The sequence below is a fragment of the Desmodus rotundus genome, chromosome 7, assembly GCF_022682495.2.
Source record: "Desmodus rotundus isolate HL8 chromosome 7, HLdesRot8A.1, whole genome shotgun sequence".
Taxonomy (NCBI): domain Eukaryota; kingdom Metazoa; phylum Chordata; class Mammalia; order Chiroptera; family Phyllostomidae; genus Desmodus; species Desmodus rotundus.
Genome location: NC_071393.1, coordinates 20,873,782 through 20,895,990, shown reverse-complemented (window position 1 = coordinate 20,895,990; position 22,209 = coordinate 20,873,782). Strand labels below are relative to the sequence as shown.

Sequence of the window (22,209 nt, the reverse complement as noted above, 5' to 3'; positions counted from 1 at the left end):
AGAGCATTGTCTCCCTCATGCCAGCTGGGAACAGAGCGTCGGGCCAGTGCCTCCAACAGCTCTCAGGTTCTTCAGCTCAGGGAGAATTCCAAAGCCACCCAAGCCCTGGTCCTGCAGACATAACAGACACCAGATGCACCTGCTTTCAGTTCCTTCATCCGTGTCAGCAGCACAAGCAGTTAGCTCTCTGAACAGCTGGGAAGAGTCAGACCCAAAGGCCCATCAGGTGGAAGGAGGGTGAGTGACTGGGTCTGGAATGAGCTTTCTCTGTCATCAAGCTCGGGTGGGAGAGGCTTTGACAAAGGTCACCTCACCTTTCCACTCTGTCTCTCTGGACCATGAAGTGACACCCCAGGCACAGCTGGGCTGCATCCAGCCTGTGAGGGGGCTTTCTCCAGAGACCACTCCCAGCCTGGGGGACCTTGAGCAGAAACCAGAGTCGGAAGGACACAGTAAATGGACCAGAGTGAAGATCTGGGAGACTCCTCAGCTCCTCCTCAGGCTGCACCTGCTCTCACTGCACAGCCTCCGAGGCCGCTCCAGCGTGCAGTGAGAGCAGGCCCAGGGCATCCAGCGAGCCTCTCTGCCGAGGTCCAGTGCCTGCCTGTGTGGGTCTAATTCTCAAGGACAGGGAGGTGACAGAGGGCAGCTGCCTCTCTCTCTCCCTCCCTCTCTCTCTCTCTTTATCTCTTTCTCTCTCTGTCTCAGTGACCCTTTTCCTTTGTTCCCACAGAACACCCTAAATGAGGATGGTAGCTGAGAACTCCTCTGTGACAGAGTTTATCCTCGCAGGCTTAACCAACCAGCCAGGACTCCAGCTCCCCCTCTTCTTCCTGTTTCTAGGCTTCTACGTGGTCACCGTGGCAGGGAACCTGGGCTTGATAACACTGATTGGGCTGAACTCTCAGCTGCACACGCCCATGTACTTCTTCCTCTTCAACTTGTCCCTCATAGATTTCTGCTATTCCACTGTTATCACCCCCAAAATGCTGATGGGGTTTGTCTGTGAGAAGAACATCATCTCCTACACAGGGTGTATGACTCAGCTGTTCTTCCTCCTTTTTTTTGTTATCTCTGAGTGCTTTGTCCTGTCAGCGATGGCATATGACCGCTATGTCGCCATCTGTCACCCACTGGTGTACACGGCCACCATGTCTCCCCTGGTGTGCTTGGGTCTCTTGCTGGCTGTCTATGGGATGGGGTTTGCGGGGGCTGTGGCCCACACGGTGTGCATGGTGAGGCTGACCTTCTGTGCTGCCCGCCTGATTGACCACTACATGTGTGACATCCTGCCCCTTCTGGAGCTCTCTTGCACCAGCACCCGTGTCAATGTGCTGGTAGTTTTCGTGGATGCGGGCATCAATATCACTGTGCCCGCTGTTACCGTCTTCATTTCTTATGCGCTCATCCTCTCCAGCATTCTGCACATTCGTTCCACTGAGGGCAGGTTCAAAGCCTTCAGCACCTGTGGCTCCCACATAATTGCCGTTTCTTTCTTTTTTGGGTCAGGGGCATTCATGTATCTCAAGCCTTCCTCTGTTTTACCGATGAGCCAGGGGAAAGTGTCCTCCTTGTTCTACACCACTGTGGTGCCCATGCTGAACCCCTTAATCTACAGCCTGAGGAACAAGGATGTCAAAGCTGCTCTGAAGAAAACCTTGAGCAGAACGTTGTTCTCCCAGGAAAGGGGCAACACTTAGGGAGGGGGACATTCTTCCTTCCATAGGAGATGCGCTTCCAGTGGTTGCATGGAGGGAGTATTAAGTCTTTCTCAAACTAGTTTATCCTTCTCATTTTAAGCACCTTTTATTTTTTATTTTTTTAAAGATTTCATTTATTTTTAGAGAGTGGGGAAGGGAGGGAGAAAGAGAGGGAGAGAAACACCGATGTGCAAGAGAAACATCCACTGGTTCCCTCTCGTTTGCATCTTGACCAGGGACAGAACCTGCAATCCAGGCGTGTGTCCTGACCGGGAATCAAACCAGCAACCTTTGGGTTTGGTGGGCAACGCCCAACACACTGAGCCACACCAGTCAGGGGTGTGTGTTTCAATTACTTTGTGTCAGTGAGTCATCTGTTTTCTGCTGGGGCCCTGACTGATACGTTTTCCAGTGAGGGGTGGAAGACTTCTGTGCCTCAGGTGTGTAAATGCACAGCGTCACGGTACTGGGTCAAGGCAGGTGAGTTGCCTTTTGCTTTAAAAGAAAACTGTGAGTGTGAATATTTTTGTGAAGCAACAATATGTGAGATGCTATGAAAAGACTTCTGACTGAACAAGATTGTCTTTGGGAAAATCGTGTTCTATTTTGAACAATGAAGTTTGGATGGATACATAGTTTTGCCTTTGGGATGGTACAGATCAGTAAAAGTGAATTCAAAAGAACGAGAGTGAAATGAGAGAACTGTGCTTTAGACGGCACAAGATAGATGGACAGCACTGAGCTGGCGTGGCTGTGGAAGGGGCAGGAACAGAGCAGCAGGAATGCCCAGAGAGAGCAGAGACGAGGGAACTGGAGGGTGGGATCAACTCTGAGCTCTTAGTTTTTACTGTGCAGCTCTGTGCCCTTAGCCAATTGCTTGATGTCTCTCAGCATTGATGCTTTTAACACTTTGTTGAAGAATTATTAAAGCAATTAAGTGCTAAGCGCTCAGTAAGTTTTCTTTTCATGTGTGCTAGATCTTCTGCCACCGAGCATATGAGCACTTCCACGAATTTATCCTATGAACCTGGGATAATGGTTTCGGTTCTCTGTGCTCCGCCTGCTCCTATGAAAAATGATTATGCTCAATCAGATTGTTTCTGCATTCCATCTAATACCTGTATTTGTATATTGACCACGTAGTACATGGTCATTTGAAACTGTTACCCAAGAGTCCTGGCTGGTATGGCTCCCTTTGTTGGGGTGTCGTCCCATACTGGAAATATTGCCAGTTTGATTACCATCCAGGGCACACATGGAGGTTGCAGGCTTCCTCTTCAATCCAGGCATATTCGAGAGGCAACCAATTGATGTTTCTCTCTCTCCCTTCCTCTCTCTCCTCCCTCTCACTCTAAAAGCAATGAATAAATGTTCTCAGGTAAGGATTTAAAAAAATTATTCCCAAAGAATAATCGGTGAAAGAAAAATCTCCCTTTATTCCAGGTTTCTGGGTCCTCCTCTGCCTTCCGCTGGGTCCATCATGGGTGCTTGTAACCTGTGCATTTGCAGACAGCCCTTGCAAGTCTGGCACCTGTACGTACATACATAGGATCTGGTCCTCGTTTTCAAAGTCTTAGAAAGCTGCTTTAAAATGTGTCTGTTATTGAAAATTAATTAGGTGAGGAGGGAATGGGGAGGGTTACTGCAATGAAGAAATGAATAACAAAGCAGGAAAGATGTTGTGAATGGTGGTGGGTAGCCCAGAAGAGGGGGAGATAAAGGAATACTGGGAAACCAAGGAGCCGTCCGATGTGGTTCTGAGCTCTTGCTCTGCAGCCCAGAACGTGGCTCATGCAAGAATTGGTTTTTCTGATCTCTTGCCTCCAGCTTGATTTTTATGACTGTAAAGTTCTCCATATGGATGTATTATATCTAATTCATATGTTTTACTACTCTATGTAATTTTATTTTTCATATTATGAATTATACCTGATTGATACACTTAATAAATCTTTCCATTTTTTGCCTAATTCAGATATGCAGAAGGTCAGCTCTAGGCCAGGACTCAAGTCAAGTTACTACCTTTCATTCTGGTGTCCATGTCGTCTCCTCCTTTTATATCTTTGTTTTCCTCTGCTTTATAAAAATGACTACATCACAAGTATGTGAATCTAAATGGGTAAAAAAGAGAAAAGTTACAGCAAAAATGAAAACATTTTCTTCCTCCTTTTCCTTCCTTACATACCCCCCTTATTTCTTAAATCACTTTCCTTGGTTTAATCCGATTTCTGGTAAACATTTTCATCTGGGAAGGGACGATATCAGGCAGCCCTTACCTCTGTGACAGTCCTTTCTGAGATGCCTTTCTGGAATATCTTTCCTGGCTCTGTGCTCTCACAGCACACTGCCCTTAACCTACCGAGTGCTCATGTACTTTTCTACGTCCATCCACACCTCCAATTAAACTAAGTTTCCTGCAAACAGAGTCCATCTTGATGCATCCCCCCCACGCAGCACCGTACCTGACTCTGGTAGGGTGGGTGGGTAGGGACACACAGCTGTTGGCTGCAAGAAGGAAGCACCTCGCAGTTTAAGGGCTGACCTGCTCAGGGACTTCCCTGTTCTTATTCTTCTGGCAACATGCTGTTTTTTCCCTAGACCTTGGATGGACACGTGCTTGGTCCCTACTATCCCATTGCCCTGATGCCTTGAGTAGAGTCTTCCTATGTTTCATCTGTGATCCCCAATTCTAGGCACATGTCTCCTGGTGGCTGTAGCAGGAAGCAGATCCTGTCTTCGATTTGTAAACCCCAACTTTCCACTCCTTCATATGCTAAACTGTATACAGTGTTAGATAAAACGGTTAACTTGTTCACGCTCTAAGTTGCTATCCAACTGAACATAGGGCTTCGAAGGAAGCTTATAAAACCCCAGCCATTGAGCATCCCTTTTGTTCTCCCTATTTTAACTGACATTCCCGTGATGGCACAGGGAAGGAAACCTGGTACAGTGGAAAAGTGCATCATTCACATATGCAGTTCCCGTTTTCCCCAAGTACCAGAAGACTGTGCGCCTGCGTGATGGCGTCCAAAATATAGATGCGCTTAGAAGTCAGTCACCAAGACCATAGTCTGCTGCTTCTTTGCTGGCTGCCCAGGGCACAGGACAGTGAGCCTTCCTTTTTCCTAGAGCAAACTTTCTCTTTCTTTCCCCTGACAAATGGTTATATTTTATATCAGAACTACTGCTACGGGCGTTTGGGAACACAGTTTTTGGACTTTTGCAAGTTGCTTAGTAATTGATTGGGGAAGATTAGGGTTTCTTTCTTTATAATTAAAAGGAAATCGTGAGGACATATTTTGAGACTATGAAAGGTCTTGTTCCTTTTCAATCTTTCACACTCTAGTTTTAGCATCCACTGAAGATTTTTGCCGGAATCAATGATTACTCTGAAGGTTGAAAAATGGAGGTTTTGTAACCCCATCAATCCTTGCTTATTTGTTACTTGGCATTCTGTCCAGAAGAACCTTTACTTCTTCTGCATGTATTTACTTACTTATTTACTTATTTATTTAAATCACTGTCAACTCATGCATTCTAATTTTATCCAATGGGTTATGACTCATCATTGTCATTATTTACTTTGGTGCTTGATTTGTCCCTGATTTGACAACTGACAGCCTCTGTACATTGGTTCCTATCTCCTTTTAAAGGATCACAATTGCTCTTGCACACTTTGCTCCCTTTGGCAAAACACGTTTCAGGCGCATCCTGCACTTTCCCTGCCCCTTTGCTAGTTCTACGTGGGGACAAATGGTGTTACAAACTGGGGTGTAAATGCTGGGTGGGATGAGCTGTATTAAGTGTAACTCTGCAAGCAGCCATTTATTCATGGCAGAGTAATCCGTAGTTGTAAAGCACTCACTCTCAGGTTTCTCCTTTGAAGATGCCTATTTGTAACGAGTGATAACCCTTCTCTCTGTGACTGGGCCAGTGCTCTGTGACCTGAAGCTGATGGTGATTCCTAAGTGTCCCCTGTGGTCCTCTTCTCACCTCCCTCTACCTGTTCAGGTGACAGTTCCCATCAGAGCCTGGGGAGACCACAGGGAAGGAAGAAATGGGCTGCGGTTGGAGGAAGTAGAGCCCCAGGCTCTGGTGCCCAGGGTTTGCTTGTAGATATGGTTCATTCTGGACCCCTTAATGATATGACCTTTGTCCCACTTGTGTCCTTCACTCATGTCCGACCTCAAAAGGCTCGAGTGTTGTAAGAATGTGTAAAAGGAAAGAGAAGCAAAATGTATTTTGAAAATCCATAATCCTGCCACCTAGAGGTAACTACTTAGGATTTTTGTGTATGTTGTTTTGGTGTATTTTTCTGTGTGTGTTGTTGTGATGGCTTAGACAGGGGGGTGGAAACTGTGTGCATAGGTGTGTGTGTGTGTGTGTGTGTTCTCTCAACATGACAGAGGTGGTTCTGCACAGACGGTGTGATCATGTTTAGTAGGAGTTCGTAACTCTACTTTTCATTCTGTAACACGCTGTGAACAGCTTTCCATGTCATTAAATGCATATGGAAATCACGATCTTTTAATGACCACACTTATTGTGTTTAATCCTGGAAGATCAGTGGAATGATGTTACACGTTTTGTTTGCTGTACAGAAGGACAACACAGTTTCCTTCTCTTTTATTTTATTTTTTTATCTCACCCGAGGACATTTTTTCATTGCTTATACAGAGAGAAGAAGGGAAACAGAGAAACATCAGTGTGAGGGAGAAACATTGATCAGTCGCCTCTTGGATGCGCCCAGACTGGGGATCAAACTCACAACATGTTCACGTGCCCTGTCCGGAATCAAACCCACAACCTTTCAGTTACGGGATGATGCTCCAACCCACTGAGCCACACTAGCCTCAGCTACTTCCTTCTTTTTAAAAAGCTTTTCAACAGTGATTTGTTGTGATGATCCTAAATTCCTTTCTATATTCTGAGTGGCTTTCTCTTTGATTTATTCTTAGGTGTCAAATTTTGCATATCCCTCCCACCACCTTAATTCAGATTTCCTTGTTTCTAGTTCATCCTTCTTTTCTGTGTTACGGAAATTCCAAAGGCAAGTCTGGAGATGTAAATCCTCTTGTGTTTTGCCCACCATGGACTACAATCAAGTCCGGACTCTGGAGCCAACCAGTCTGTGCTCACACTGTGATTCTAGCTCCATGTTTGCTTTGCGCTTTGCGTTCCATAGCAGGGGAGAAGCCTTCCTAGGTCCCAGACAGGTAAATTAAGGAGCAGCCCTTTCTCTTCCCTCTTATTCTCCAAAGTACCCTGCAAATGGGCTGATGAGAAATTGGGAGCATGAATGTATTATGTAGCTCAGTGTGGTCCAGCCCCCTGCTATGGCCCTCTCCGCAGTTTGAGCCAGGACAGGCACTTTGTTGGGTCCCCACCCATCTCTTCCTTTTGCAACCTTTTCCCTTTGTAGAGAAGACCAACCGTTGCCCAGCTCAGTGTAGATCTGGATTAGTAAGTCCCGTCTATGTCGTGCACTGTAGGGAATTCCAACGTCCCATTGTGGATGCACATCCAAACCAGGTCCTCCAATCAACTTTATCAGCAGTAAAGCTGGCATTTTTTTCTGTATGACTTCTCTTCTGTGTCTAAGTTCTCAACTGATTCTGAACACGGAAAAAAATAGTGATATGATTTATTGTCCCTGTTAACTCACCACAGCCCCCCCTACCCCTCTCTGCCACGCAGACAGTGATTCGAGTCTCCCTGTCACTTGCCGTCCCCCAGATCTGCAGTGCTTGTTCCCCCGTGACCTTTTCTATTTCCTTTGTAGTTCCCTTTGCTCAGAACGTCCTGATTTTCTCCACTGGTAAACCTCTACTTATCATCAAGATTAAAAGCAAATGCATTTCTAAAACCACATCCTAAAACATATTGTCCATTTCTATAATAACAATGTAATAATCAGACTCTTTCTGAGTAAAGATCTAGCATGAAATAACCTGTTATAAAATAAAATATACACTTTCTATAATGTTCTATACATAGTTTTTAAGAGTAAACTTATTTTCCAAGTTTTACAAAGCTATTCCATGTGTTAAATCATGGTGGTGGTGGTAATTTTTTTAAGCTATTCCATGTATTGATTTTATTAGGAATCTCAAAGATAATAAAGAGACTATAGAGCCCATGAAAAATAGAACCCTAGCCCTTGCTGCTGTAGCTCAGTGGATTGAATGGCAGCCTGTAAATCAAAGGGTTGCCAGTTTGATTCCCAGTCAGGGCACATGCCTGGGTTGCAGGCCAGGTCCCTGAGGGAGAGGTGCGCAAGAGGCAGCCACACATTGATGTTTCTGTCCCTCTCTTTCTCCTTCCTTTCTCCTCTCTAAAAATAAATAATAAATAGGTATGAGAAAGTTGCCCTACAGGCTGGAATGATTCCCCGTCTCCACTCCCTGCCCACAGCCCCCTGCATCTCCAGTCTCTATTCCACCATCCAGGGCTGTTGACTGCAAACAGCAGGAGTTGATTCTGGCTAATTTTGGACAAAAAAAAATGTTAATTAGCAAGAAATGGCACTCTTAGTTCATAGACTCTTAGAGCAGGAAGAACCAGCTCTCCGAGCCAGGAAGGATTTAGAGAAAGCCAGGTGGTGGAATTGCAGCCAAGTTGCACCACGGAGCCAGCTGGCCAGGCTGTGCTGCCCACTCCTGCTGGCCCCACCAACACCCACCCAACATGTGTCATCGACTGGTATGTCCTCTGTCTTTCTTTGTCTTTGCAAAATGAGCAGAAATTGTTTCTGTTTCTTTGTGCCACTTGTCCCACACTCAGGGTCCTGCACGGGAACTCGGCTGGCTGAGCTCGGGTCTCATGTCAGAGAGAGTTCACAGGAGGAGGCCAAGTCCTGGCTCCAACTGAGGCTCCTACAAGAGCAGATTCCCAGGGAGGTTCAGTCCTTCCCCAGCACAGATGGAGGTTCAATGCTGGACAGTCACAAACAAGCATCTCTTGTTATACCTACTTACATTTTAGTTTGAACAAGTATTACCCCTGCTTACTTGTTAGTTTTAAACCTGAATTTCACTTCCTCAGGGAGCCCTTCCCTGACTTTCCAGACTCAGTAGGACACCCTGTCAAATGGTTTCATAGTACCCCAGAACTTCTTCTGGCACACTTACTGTATTCCTAATGAGTTATCTGTAAGCATCTGCTTAGTCTAAGCTTCTCCACCTGGGTTATACATTTGAAAGGTGAGGAGCTATGTTAGTTGTGACTGTTGCTTTATTCCCAAAGCAAAGCACAGGACCTAGAATGTGGTAAAGGCATTCTCCATATCTGTTTGACCTTCTCTGTCTCTATATTTCTGATATTTCTAATTTCCAGTCTCTCCCCACCCCCCTTAAGCTGATACTGACTTCTGGATCCTTCCTTTAGATCTACCCTCCCGTTTACTTAGTTTCTCTTCACCTGCGTCTAATAGGCTGTTTAACATATTCAGAGAGTTTTAATTTCAACTATTATGTTTTTACTTCTAAAAGTTATATTTGATTTTTTTTAAATCTGCCTTCTTAATTTTATTGGGGGTCTTTTTTGTACTTTTGAGTTATTCTTGTTTTTTTCTTTGAACACATTAAGTACCTTCATTTTGTATTCTGTCCCTGATAAGCCTAGTAATTTTGCAGGTCTGGTTCTATAGCTCGTGGTTCATCTTTCATGGTGATTCTCTTTCCTAGCACTTTATTTTGTGCTTGTCTAGTGGTTTCCATTAAGAGCTCATGACTCACCCTGGCTGGGCAGCTCAGTTGGTTGAACATTGTCCTGTGCCCCAGAAGGTTGCCAGTCTGATCCTCGATCAGGGCACATATATAGGTTGCTGGTTTCCCTGTCGGGATGCATACCGATCAGTGCTTCTCTCTCTCTCTCCCCACCCCTTCCTCTCTGTCTAAAATCAATTTAAAAACATATACTCAGGTGAGAATTTAAAAAAAGACAAAAAAGAGCTCATGATCCTTGAATACTTACCTGGAAAAAATTATTTGGTATCTGGATTTAGATTTTATTCTCCAGAGAGGAGTTGGGTTTTTTTTTTTTTCTTTTCCTTTTTTTTTTTTTTTTGTTACATGTATAACATGATTTTTTTTTCCTGAAACACAGAGGTGGTTAGAAATTCATAAGGGATATTTTTTCTTTTCCTGCCCTTCTACAGCCAATGCCAAGTTAGACGCTTATCTTTGCCTTCTTCTGTGGGTTTTTTTCTTCCTCTAATTTAGCCCTTTGGGATTCAATACGTTGAGTCAGTAATGGTTCCAAACCCCCAACCTTTGGAGTCCCAGGCTTTCTCTCTCATGTCCTGCATAGGCAGCCCAATTAAACCCTGACTTTGAGCCACAGGGACTCCACTAGTTCCCCAAGGGCAAACCCAAGTTCAGTGCTTGTGCTTCCCTCTGGATTCTTACTTTTTCATCTTTTCTCTTTTTCTCTCATGAGAATTCACTTTGTTTCTGCCAGCTCAAACACTGACAAATAAATGACTTTTATATCTTATCCAGAATTCTCAGTTTTGTTCTTTCAGTGGAGATTTTCTGAATACAAAATTTGCAAGATTGCTGGAAACAACTGCCCAACCACAAATAACGGCTGTCTGACTTCTGACACCAAAAACTGGTTTCCTGGTTTGTGAACGTCATATAGATGAGATCATTAAGTATGATTTTTGTGGTTGGCTTCTTTTGTTCCATAATAGGTTTGTGACATTTATCTATGCTATTAATTGTCATAGCTACATGGAACTCTATTTTCTGAATATCCTACAATTTATCATCCAGTCTCTAGTCGATTGAAGCATGGATTGTTTTTAGTTCGGAACTGTTATCTATAATGGTGCTAGGAACCTTCTCGGTATGTCTTTAGGTAAAGCCCATGTACTTATTTTTATTGGGTATATTACCGAGAAGTAAAAATTGCTGGGTTAAAATATGCATATGCCCAAGTTTGATAAATACTACTACTAATAATTTATTATACAATATACAGTGATATACAATAATGTTGTACTATTGTATCAATGGCTACAATGTAAAACTTTACCAGTATTTATTCTTCGTACCAATGTAATTACTCTTCCTTTATTCCTCTTCCACCTGTTTTAGGCAGGTATCTAGCGTTTGTAAAATCTTTGCTTCAAGGTTTTGGGCTAAGGATAAACCAGAAACAGCTTGCCGTTAATGCCCTACCCGTTTCTAAAGCCTAATTTACTGACGAGATAATATTGGTTGGCCAGGGAGAGTAGGTTCAGTTAACGAGAACTCGGAGGGCCGGGCAGGTAAAGACAGAGAGAGATTCCCGTGATCGGAACTGGAATGGAGGTCAACGGGTCTAGGAAATAGCAGAAGCCAGAGTCTGAATAGCGACTTACACTAGTTCCAGGAAGGTAACTACATAACTTGTTATCCAAACCCAGATGCTTGAGAGTGATAGGGTGTGCTACTAATAATTATAATGATAGGGGATGAAAATCAGCCTCAGTGGAAACTTATAAATGCAGTTGCTCATATGTCTTTGAATGTTTCTTAGAATATTCACGTAGCAGATCGTAGAGAGAGCAGCTTTGTCACTGGAGAATCCCAGGACTGAAAACTTCAGGTACAACCCCTGTTACCCCTGAAGCCTGCACACATCTATAAAGTAGATGCAGCTGAGTGTGTGTGCTTTCTTACATATCGATGTCGTATTTTCATCTTCTCATATAGCGAAGACCTGTCTGTGGCCCTTGGCAGAGCTGAGAGCAGATGGAGGGGAGGGGAGGGTGTCTCCACTGCTCTGAGCAGCTCGAGCTGCTAGAAGCCTGTTGTCTGGGGTGCTCTTTCTGTAACACCTACAACTTTGATCTAACTTTTTGGGGGGGTTATTCTCAAATCTCCCTTTGAAAACTTTGGAATGGTGGCCAAAATAAGTTTGGGGCCACTCTTCCTTAAAGTCAAGCTTACGTGCCCCAGTTAATGAAGGAGAGGAAAAATGAGGTCCCCAACCTCACACAGGAAGTCCTGAAATCCCTGGAGTAACAGGAAAGTTTGAATGGCGCACCAGAGTCCCAAGATGCTGGGTAAGAATCATCAGCCTCGCCCTAAGCAAAGAGTGCAATTTCTTCCCTGCAGGGACAGTCTGAAAAATTCCTAGGGGAAATGGTGCCTAATGAGGTCCCCGAGATCACCAAAGAGCATCAAGTTCTTCATGATATGCGAGCTGGGGTTCTGGGGAAAATGAGCGGTGCTATTGTTTCTCGTGAAGTCGATGCAGACCATCTGAGAATACCCGCAGACAGGATACTCCTATTCTGTCTGCTCCTAGAGCTCCTGGAGACCGGGGTCTGCAGAAGCTCTGGTCCTCAGCACCAGGGGAGTCAGAAGCGTCGACACTAGGCTGCCTGCTCCACGCACTCACACCATTCCCTCCTTCGGGCTGATGGAAGAGGAGATGCAGGTGGCCCAGCACTGAGGGGGCCAGGGAGAAAGGAGGTGAATGTCTGAATCCCATTTTCTCAGAGGAGTTTCTTGTAAACCCACAACCAAGAGGTCTGGGGTATATTGATCCCCCCTCTGCTCTCAACACTGACTCTGGAGAGATGGAATGAAGGGGCTCAGAGGAAGAAGGTAGGATGAGCAGAGACAGCGGGGGACACTGCTGGCTTTCTCCCCAGGGTCGGGGGAGAGGACCCTGTACCTGGCTGGGAGAGGGAGGCAGAGGGTGGGTGGAGATAGTGGGGTATGTGAGAGCCCTCAGTACATCCTGAGGCAGTGGGCTTCGGGTTGTACTCCTGGCTCTTGGGGTGTCTTTCTGAGAGTCCTTGAGCAGCCAATGCAGGTATTCAATTGACTCATCTCTCAAGAAGGGGCAGAATTCTTGCCACACATGCTCACGGACTCTAGCCTAGATTCATGGTCAGCCCAGGGGCACTGAGACTCAGTCACAGGCACTAGGCAATGCTCAGCTGAGTGCATCAAAAACTGTTACTGAACCAGAGTCTGTGTGCCCTATGCTTCCAAAGGCCAAAAATCAAAACATCAGGGTTTGACGTAAGTAAGGGTTTATTGATCAAAAAGTACCAAGCAAGCAGATGGGAGACTTAGTGGTGCCTCAAATCCATCTTGATTGACAGACTAAGCAAAGGGTTGTTAAGGGGCTAAGGGGAACAGGTGTGCAGCAGTGCTGGTGGGACAAGTGTTCACTGGAGGACCTTGGAACTTGGCCACATGTGGTGAAGGGACGTCAACACCAGATCTTCCTGGACAACAGACCAAGCTCCAGTTATGTCCTGGTCCTTCAGTTCAAAGGGAGCAGGGGTGGAGACTTTGGTTCCAGGTACAGCGGGAGGCCAGAGTTCTCCCATCTGCGCATGTTCCAGCTGCATGACTTGCGGTTTTGGTCTGTGGTCTCTGAATAACAACTGAGCACCTCATCAAACGGGGGAGAACGATTTTGAGCTGGTTCTGTGGTGGCAAGGTGCAAGGGAGGGCAGCCAGCTCCTGCTCATCTCTCTTATCATCCACGCTTCTGCCCATGATCAATCGATGTATTTTATCCCTTGTTTCCACAGAGCACCCCTCAGAAGAGAATGACCCTGAGAAACAGCTCCTCGGTTACCGAATTTATTTTGGTGGGTTTCTCGGAACAGTCAGAGCTTCGTGTCCCCCTGTTCCTCCTGTTCTTAGGGATCTATGTGTTTACCGTGGTGGGCAACCTGGGCTTGATCACCCTAATTGGGCTGAATTCCAGCCTTCACACTCCAATGTACTTTTTCCTTTGCAACTTGTCTTTTATAGATCTCTGTTATTCTTGCGTCTTTACCCCCAAAATGCTGAATGATTTTGTGTCCGAAAATATCATCTCTTTCATGGGGTGCATGACTCAACTATTCTTCTTCTGTTTCTTTGTCAATTCTGAGTGCTACGTGCTGGTAGCCATGGCCTATGACCGCTATGTGGCTATCTGCAAGCCTCTGCTGTACACGGTCACCATGTCCCCCCAGGTGTGTGCTCTGCTGATGTTCAGTTCCTACGTGGTAGGGTTCGCCGGGGCCACGGCCCACACTGGAAGCATGCTGACACTGAGCTTCTGTGACTCCAACGTCATCGACCATTATCTCTGCGAAGTGCTCCCCCTCTTGCAGCTCTCCTGCACCAGCCCCCGGGCCAACAGGCTGGTGTTTGTTGTTGTTGTTGGAGGGGTCATCGCGACATCCAGTGTCAGCATCTTCATCTCTTATGCTTTGATTCTCTCCAGTGTCCTCCGCATTCCTTCTGCTGAGGGGAGGGCCAAAGCCTTTAGCACATGCGGCTCCCACGTCCTTGCTGTGGCTCTGTTTTTTGGGTCAGGGGCATTTACCTACCTGACAACCTCTCTCCCGGGGTCTGTGGACCACAGCAAGTATGTGTCCGTCTTCTACACCAACGTTGTTCCCATGCTCAACCCTTTGATCTACAGCTTGAGGAATAAGGACGTTAAACTTGCCCTGAGTAAAACCCTGAAAAGAGTGCTTTTCTGATGGCTCTGTTTGTATCAGTTAACTGCTGGGAAGCATCATCGTATCTTTTTGTCTACAGATGGGGGATTTTCATTTTTCTCTCTACTAGGGTCTTCTCTCCACTTTAAAACTTAGAAGTCTCTTGTTAATACTCTTCTTGAGGATGTATGTATAATAGTATATATTTTGTACTATGTAAATGGGTTCGTTGCATATGCAATTTGCATCAATTAGGTGCCTATTATTTACTTGACTCTAATGTGGGCCCAAGAGATGAGTAAGGCAAGGCCCCATGCCTTCCATCCTTTTCTTGGTAAATGGGTTCTTCCAAGCGACCTATCTGGCTGGGAGGTGGGACAAGTGGCGATGTGAAGGCCCACGAGAGTAAACGTGGTTTTCTTCAGTTATGGGAGTCGCCTTGGGCCATAGGTGAGATTGTCTCCTGGTTCCCAGAGAGATTGCTTGTCTGGAAAGATCATAAATCACCTCTTTCATGTATATAAATGTACACAAAAGAGAAGGCTTCACCCAAGAGCCCCTTATGTGGTCTGAAAATTTTTTTTATTGATTTTAGAGGGAGAGATAGACAGACAGACAGAAACAGAGAGAAACATTGATGTGAGAGAGAAGCATTGACCAGTTGCCCCCTGTACTTGCCCCAGTTGGGCATCAAACCCACAACCTAGGTATGTGCCCTGCAACCTTTTGGTGCCCGGGGTGATGCTTCAACCACCTGAGCAACCCAGCCAGGGTCCTGGTCTGAAATGTAAATGTTAAGATACATCAAAGCTAAAATATCTCATTTCCAATTTTAGAACTCGTTGGCCTTGGGATAGTAGTCATGGGGTAAGCAGTCTTGTACGTGGGTCAAGTTAGGGGCTCTGGATACTAAGGCTGAAAGCAAAAGGAGAACCAAGAAGCTCCGGGGATGTACATGAGTGTGTCACCTGCTGCCTCTGTTCTGCTCTGAAGATACACTATGGGGTATTTGGGGAAATCCTTCTATTCTTCATAGTAAATGTAGACTTTACCGTCTCTGTGTGTGTGTGTGTGTGTGCGCGCGTATGCCCGCGTTACAGAAGAATCAGAAAGAAAGAGGAATCACACTACACTCCCTACTGGCAGGGAGACTTGGAAGGGACCCAGATTTTGAGTGCCGTGGGTCACTCCGAACTGCCCTGCCGAAGGTGCTGCTCTTCTGTGTGTTCTGTGTGGAACAGCTCTGATTTTGAGGGATACATCCCCATAAACTGCCCCTTGCGTAGGCAGGAAGGTGAACCTGGGACTAGGCCAACCCATGTGGAGAGGAGGGGCATGAAGACTCGTGGTGTGGTCAGAAGAACGGGGTCCTCTCTGAGTAGAGGCTAGAACGTGGGGTGTCCTTGAGGAAACCCTCTGTCTAGAGTATTCATAGTTTTTTTGGATTTGGGGGAGACTTGTGTAAAGTACTGAGTTTATACACGTTGCTTTGCTTCTATTTCTCCAACTCTTCCCTAAAATTGGATAGTTTCCAAGTGTGTCTCGGTACCAGAAACGGGCAGCAAAGGGAAGTTCGGCTTCCTCACGTTTACCGCCTTGCTGACACGCATGTGGAAGGAGCAACATCATACTGAAGAGAGAGATCGTTCAAGGGTTCCAAGGCTACTGTAAGGAAGGGGTTTCATCACCAGAAAGGACTTATATGGGGAAAAGAAAGGGAGCAACCCAGGGCGTGCAGACATGGCAAGCCACGTGTACCCTCTCGCCTGCGTGCCAAGCTGGAGGGGTATTTACATGGGGGGAAATGGGTGTTGAGGCAAGGGGACATTGGAACCGTGGAGCTTAGTTAGAAATACAGAGTTCTTCCTGTTTGGTTCTCCAGTGTAGCATTTTCACCGGAGAATTAGGCAGAGTGCGAGAGCTTCCATTAAAGTCCGGTAGCTTCCTACAGACCCTCCCAACTGATTATGATTCTCTACAGTTCCAATTAGTCTTTACCGATTCCTACGGCATTCATGATGAACTCAAAGCTTATACACGCCAGATTTCTTCTCCATCCGGAATTAGATCCCCACCCCCTCACTGGTTTTCTTTTCTGACCTGGATGCCTCATAGACCTGATGTAGTACGAAAGGTCCAGCTCTAAAATCTCCGTCTCCTTCTTGTTCACCTTGGCCAGGCCCCGCACATAACACCAGAAAGGACTGTGCCACTGTTTGCCTAGCGACCCCGTTCCCTGCTCCGGAAGCATTTTCTCACTGCGTGTCTCCCCATGTCACAGAGGACCCACTGCCAGGACCTGTTCATTATTCTTCCCCTGGCACGCACCTCCAAACACGTCTCTCCTTTTCCAAGACAGACAACATCCCCTCACCCCTTACACCACTTGGTTTTGGGTTTGTTTCCCAGGTTTGAGCTGTGGAAAACAGAGCTGCTAAGAACTTTCTGCCTGAGACTCTTTGAGTGAACATAAGTGGTGTCAGGCCCCGTGGGGCATCCTCCAGAGTGTGATGCCGCACTCCCTGGGGGGACTCACAGGACTCCACTGAGCTGACTTCCTGGAGGTCGAGCCAACACCGCCACAGGGCCTGCAGACCCCCAGCCCCACCCCACCCCACCCCACCACATATCATATTGTTGGCCTGAACTCCCCAAGGCCTGGCTAACCTGAGACACCTACCAGGTAGGACGTTCCAAGCGCTTGCAGGTTTCCTTCTGGAGCCAAGCCGGTCAGACCTTTCTTTGTAATGTGCAAGTGCTGAACGTCCCAGACCTGCTGAGTCAACTCTGCATGGCCCGGCTTCATTTCTCTGGGATAAATGCCCCGGGGGTTGCATTGCTGGGACGTGTAATAATGCCGTGCTTTTGTTATTGTTGCTTGCTTGCTTGATTGCTTTTCTTTTCTTTTTGGAATGCCATGCCGTTTTCCAGAGCAGCTATAGCATCTTACATCGCCACCGTCAGCGCGTGAAGGGACTGGTTTCTCCACATCCTCACCAGCACGCAGGACTGTTCTTACACACATTTACTTCAAGGGGTTCTGATGTGTGTGTCAGACTAGCTCACTATGCTTTTAATTTTTCCATCCGTTTCTTTGCCATCTGTATATCCTCTTCAGTGAAACGCCTGTTCACGTCCACGACCTGTTTTGTAAAAGGGTTGTTTGTTTTCTCTGATGCATTTTGATGGGGTTTATATGTTTGGATACTGCCCCTTGACTGGATATGTGGTTTGCAAATATTTCCGTCCAGTGTGCGCTTTGTCATTTCATTTGTCACAGAGCCTGGGTTTTCAATTTTAGTAAATTATTTATTCATTTCTTTCTAGATAGATCACATTTGGAGGGTCAAGTCTGAAGTCCCTTTGTCTGGCCCTAGAGCCCCTGTTTTTCTCGTAGACTTTTTCCCAGTGTTTTACATTCTACATATAAGTGTGTTATGCATTTGGAGTTAATGTATTCATGAGCTGTGAGGTGTAGGTGTTTATTTAGGTCAAGGGCTTTTTGTTTTGTTTGCCTGTGGATATCTGAGGGCCCTACTCCCATTTAATGTAAAGACATCTTTTCTCCTATTAATTGCTTTGCACATCTGCTAAAACTCAGCTGGGCTTTTCTGTTTGGATCTCCACGCTCTTCCATTGTTCGACCTGTCTTTACCCCCACCAACATCACACAGAACTTCTTGGCTACATAGTAACTGTTACAATAGGGGAGGTTTTATTCTGGTTTTGCAAAATTGTTATTCTAATTCCTTTGTCCTTCCATATAAGTATTTTTTAAAGAAAAGTGCATATTTTCATTTTTAAGAGAAGTTCTACAATTTACTTTTTTCACTTAACAGCCCATTATCAACACCTTTCCATGTCAGTACCTATAGATCTATTTTTTTAGGAGTAAAAATAAAAATGAACCAAAACACAAATTCATAGTGTCGCATTGTACTGATGTACTGGAATCTACTTAACCTTGTCCCTCTTAATGACTATTTTTCCCCAGTGTTCTATTGTTATAATAAGTAATGCTGAACTCAATAATCATATTGCACGTGTATTTGCACAAATGTTCCCCATTTGTTGCCATTTGACTTTGCTTGTAGTATAAGCAAAGATCAATTTTGTTTTTAACTCTGGTCAAGTGTTTCTGAGTACTTTCGAGTTTTCAGTTTTACAGCCCCGTCCCTCCAAGTCCCTGAGGAATTGATGAAGTCCATGCTGGAGCAGGGGAGCGGTTCTGGGAGGCCCGAACTGGGTGTCTAGGGGAATCACAAGTCCTTTCCAGAGCCCAGAAAAGGCCAGCCCCGGCCTGGGAGTGATGTGCGTGGGAGTCTATCCTGTTCCTGGCGGCAGCCTAGAAAACGTTTTCAAGTTTCCCTTCTGCTGCCAGGGACGCGCCCTGCCGGCCGGGAGCTTCGTGGCGAATGCCATATGCCACCTGCCACCTGCCCCGGACGGGGAGACCCGATCCTAGGTGGACTCAGAGGAGATCCGGTGTCTGGGTGGCCTGCAGGGCGCCCTGGCCAGCCCGAGGGATGGGATGCATCCTGCTGACTTTCGTGCCAGTTGTCGAGCGCCATCTGGCGGCCGCTTTTATGTAGCATCTTCCCTCCCAAGCTCCAGCGAAATACGCAGTGGATGGGATGTGGCCCGGGTGCCAGACGTCAGCTTCCAGGAGGCCGGCGACCCTAGCGGGATCATCCCGGCAGTGCCGGGGGCGTCGGCGCATCATCTCTTCGCCAAGATTAGATGTCCAGGGGTTTCTATCGCTGTTCTTCTGGGCTAAGTTATGAGGCTGCTGGGGCGGGTCACCCAGCATGCCTGAGCCGGTACCCCGTGAGACTGACTGGGGCGCCAAAGGTTAAAGAGAAAGGATTCCCGCTCCCGGACGCCTTCCCGTAGGTACTCCCGTCGTCGGAGGGAGGCGCCTCCAAGGAGTTTTTCCAAGTTCCACTTCAGAGACAAGACCTGCTCCTTCCCGCGGGTGGGGGGCAAGGGCGTCTCCAGAGGACGGGACTCCCACCAATTTTTCCTAGTCCCGCCCCGGAGGTGGGAACCAGCGCAGGCTGGATGGATAAATCTGTGTAGAGCGCCCATCCCAAGTGTGGGTGTGAGTGGTCCTCGGTGGTCGGAACTTCCCCAAATATTTCCAAGTCCCCTTCCTGGACCTGCGGCCTGGCAGTATGGCCAATAAGATAGGGCCGGCAGGGGAATTCGCACGGCCTCTTCGTCTTCTTTCCCACCGTCTAGTTCTGAGGCAGGACCGCGAGAAGGCCAGGCCCCCAGGGCGCTATGGGGTGCTCTGGCCGGCCTGGGGAGCCGGGCACTTCCCTGTGCATCCGCGCGCCACCTGGCGGCCACTTTACGTAGCTTTCTCCTCTAGCTCGGGTGGAAGTGGGAGTGGGATCCCATACGGCCCAGTGTCGGCGACAGAGCCTGGGAGGCTATCTGCAAGGGCGGAATCATTGTTACAAAATTGTTTTTCTTATGATGAGAACTTTCAAGATCTACTTTCAAATATGCAATCCACTATTATCAACTACTGGCACTATGCTAGCCCGTAACTTACTGCCATCACCCAATGGGCTCGTGAACAAATTGGTCACGGTGGCAGGGATGGAGGTCATGCATGGGCTCAGCAACATGGACTTCCACTCAGCAGGGCCGACCTGGCTTCACCCACCGCGGCTCAGACCAACACTGAGTCCCCAGTATGGCATCATTCCCTGGGGTGATCGCCAGCTAGCTACCTGGTGGCAGGTTGACTGCATTGGAGCCCTTCCAAATGGAAAGGGCAGCGTCGTATTCTTACTGGAATACATACTTACTCTGGATGTGGACTTGCCTCCCCTGCACACAACGCTACTGCCAGAGTTACTGCCCGCGGACTTGCAGGATGCCTTATTCACCACCCTGCTACTCCCCACGGCATGGTCTCTAGTCAAGAACTCACCTCGCAGCAATGGAGCCATGCTCATGGAGTCCTCTAGTCTTGCCATGTCCCCCACCAGCTGGCTTCATGGAGGAGCAGAATGGGCTTCTGAAGACTCAGTTACAGCACCAGCCAGGGAGCACTACCTTGCGGAGCTGCTGCCAGGTTCTCCAGAAGGTTGCACAAGCTCTGAATCCGTGTCCAGTCTGGGGAGCTGTTTCTGATAGCCAGGCTTCATGGGTCTGGGAATCAAGTGTGGAAAGAGAAGTGGCACCACGCCCATTTCTCGCAAACTCTATGTTCTGCTGCCTGAAGGACTGGCTTACAGAGGGAGAAAGGCTTCCACGAGTGGCCACACAATGAGTCTATGGAACAGGAAGTTAAGGCTGCCACTTGGCCATTTGGGGCTCCTCATACCTCTGAGTCAATAAGCGAAGAAGGGGGTTACAGTGCTAACCCTGCCTACCAACAGGATATCAGACTGCTGAACAGTGGAGCTAAGGAATGGTGTGTCTGGGCCACAGGAGATCCATTCGGCCATCTCCCAGTGTAACCATGTCCTGGATCAAGGCTGGTGGAAAATTACAGCAACCCCACGTGAATGTATTTGGAGACAGGGCTTTTGAAGGACGTGATTACCTTAAATGAGTCCTTAGGGAGGAATCTAACCCAATGTGGCTGGCGTCCTTGTAAGAAAAGATCAGGACACAGACACGGGACACAGAGGGATGACCATGTGAGGACACAGCAAGAAGGTGGTTATCTGCAGGCCAAGGAGAGAGGCCCCGGGAGAATAAACCCATCAGACACCTTGATCTCGGGCTTACAGCCTCCAGACCTGTGAGCAAATGAGTTTCTGTGGTTTAAATAACACAGCCTGTGCAGTGCTTTGTTACAACAGCCCAAGCACACTAGTCTAGTGACCAGCTCATCTTCTGGGCACTTGTGTTTCTGTTATAAAGCTGGGCCTGGTTTCAGTGGCCCTGGAAAGGCAGGCATCCCCCTACCACTGTCCACGGGCCTGTAGGAGATAATAGAAATGCAGCAAGTGGGCCACGGTGTCACTGTGGGTATAAAGACCGCTTGTGATGAGTCCCACGTGGCCTTTGCTGATTCTTCCTCCAAGCCCATGTAATTGGCATGGTGCTCGTGGCCAGGCTGGCAGGGAGAATAGGGTGGTCATTAGGCGACCGAGTGAGGTCCGCTTCTTGTCGTCCAGCAGACACGCAGACTCCTTCCCTGCTGCAGGGGAGCCAAGCCTCCTCTCGTTTCCCTCCTTTCCTGCTGCCTCTAAGTGCAGAACTCAGCACATATCCATGTTGTTGACGCCCTGGAGCCCCAGGAAGAGTTTCATTACCAGTTGGAGTGAAACAGTTTCACTTTCCCCATGGTGCAGGAGGGTGAGCACCAACCATGGAGCGCTCCCCTCAGCTTTAGGGGTCCCCTGCTTTATCTCTAATTAACCATCAGTGCAACTTATCAGGGGTCTCTGGTACAGCAGTCAAAGACCACTTGCCCCTTGTCACCAAACACTTCAGTGACCAGGTCCACAGCCCAAAGGGTTATGCTCTGCATCTGGCCAGCCAGCTTGCAGGGTCTCCCCCATCTTTTGTCCAGAGTATTGTGACCTCGCCAACCTCCAGGAGAGTGAAAGTCCAACAGCGTTAACCTGTTCGGAGATGCAGGACAAGGCCCCCTAGCGTGTGGCCTATTTTCCACAACACAGATGCGTCCACTTTTGCTGGAGTTGCAGCTTTAGCAACAGGAACATAAATAAACTTCTTCACTTTGTAAAAGATAGAAAATGTTCTCTGCCTGCCCCTTGGGAGGCAGTGCTGTGAGTCCGCTGACCTTATTTCAAGAAAATCTGCTCAGCCAGCAAGGTATCATTTATACAGTGAACACCCGAGCATCAGAGAAAGGTTTCTAACTTCAGAAACACCCACGGTGCACAACGAAAAACCAGTTACGTGTTTGTACAACAGTGTCTCCCCTGAATCAGACCCAGCATTACTCACAAGGTTCCTTTCACTTCTTTTTCTTTCTTCAGAGCAAATTTTTAGCCCAAACTCTACTAGGTATTTTTTTAAATAGAAACACAGACCCAAAAGGTTTAACGAGGCTCACTCCTGTTA

General features: G+C 47.2%; 2 protein-coding genes across 3 annotated transcripts; both read left to right on the top strand.

Annotated features, from left to right (window-relative positions):
• On the top strand, window positions 1-7,580 carry LOC128781444 (olfactory receptor 8B8). 2 transcript variants are annotated; one of them, XR_008427421.1, is made up of 2 exons: window positions 1-3,233; window positions 6,378-7,580. XR_008427421.1 is itself a non-coding variant. In XM_053929124.2 (2 exons), the coding sequence occupies exon 2, from the start codon at window positions 744-746 to the stop codon at window positions 1,698-1,700; it is 957 nt and encodes a 318-aa protein (XP_053785099.1). In that variant the 5' UTR covers window positions 1-237; window positions 734-743; the 3' UTR covers window positions 1,701-3,834. The 2 variants fall into 2 exon arrangements, 1 of the variants encoding a protein (XP_053785099.1); XM_053929124.2 differs by lacking the exon at window positions 6,378-7,580 and having other exon boundaries at window positions 1-237; window positions 734-3,834.
• Window positions 7,581-11,921: 4,341 nt separating this feature from the next.
• On the top strand, window positions 11,922-15,236 carry OR8B4 (olfactory receptor family 8 subfamily B member 4). Its single transcript, XM_024557444.3, has 2 exons — window positions 11,922-12,301; window positions 13,246-15,236. Exon 2 carries the CDS (start codon window positions 13,264-13,266, stop codon window positions 14,191-14,193), a length of 930 nt encoding a protein of 309 aa, XP_024413212.2. The 5' UTR covers window positions 11,922-12,301; window positions 13,246-13,263; the 3' UTR covers window positions 14,194-15,236.
• Window positions 15,237-22,209: the final 6,973 nt, after the last annotated feature.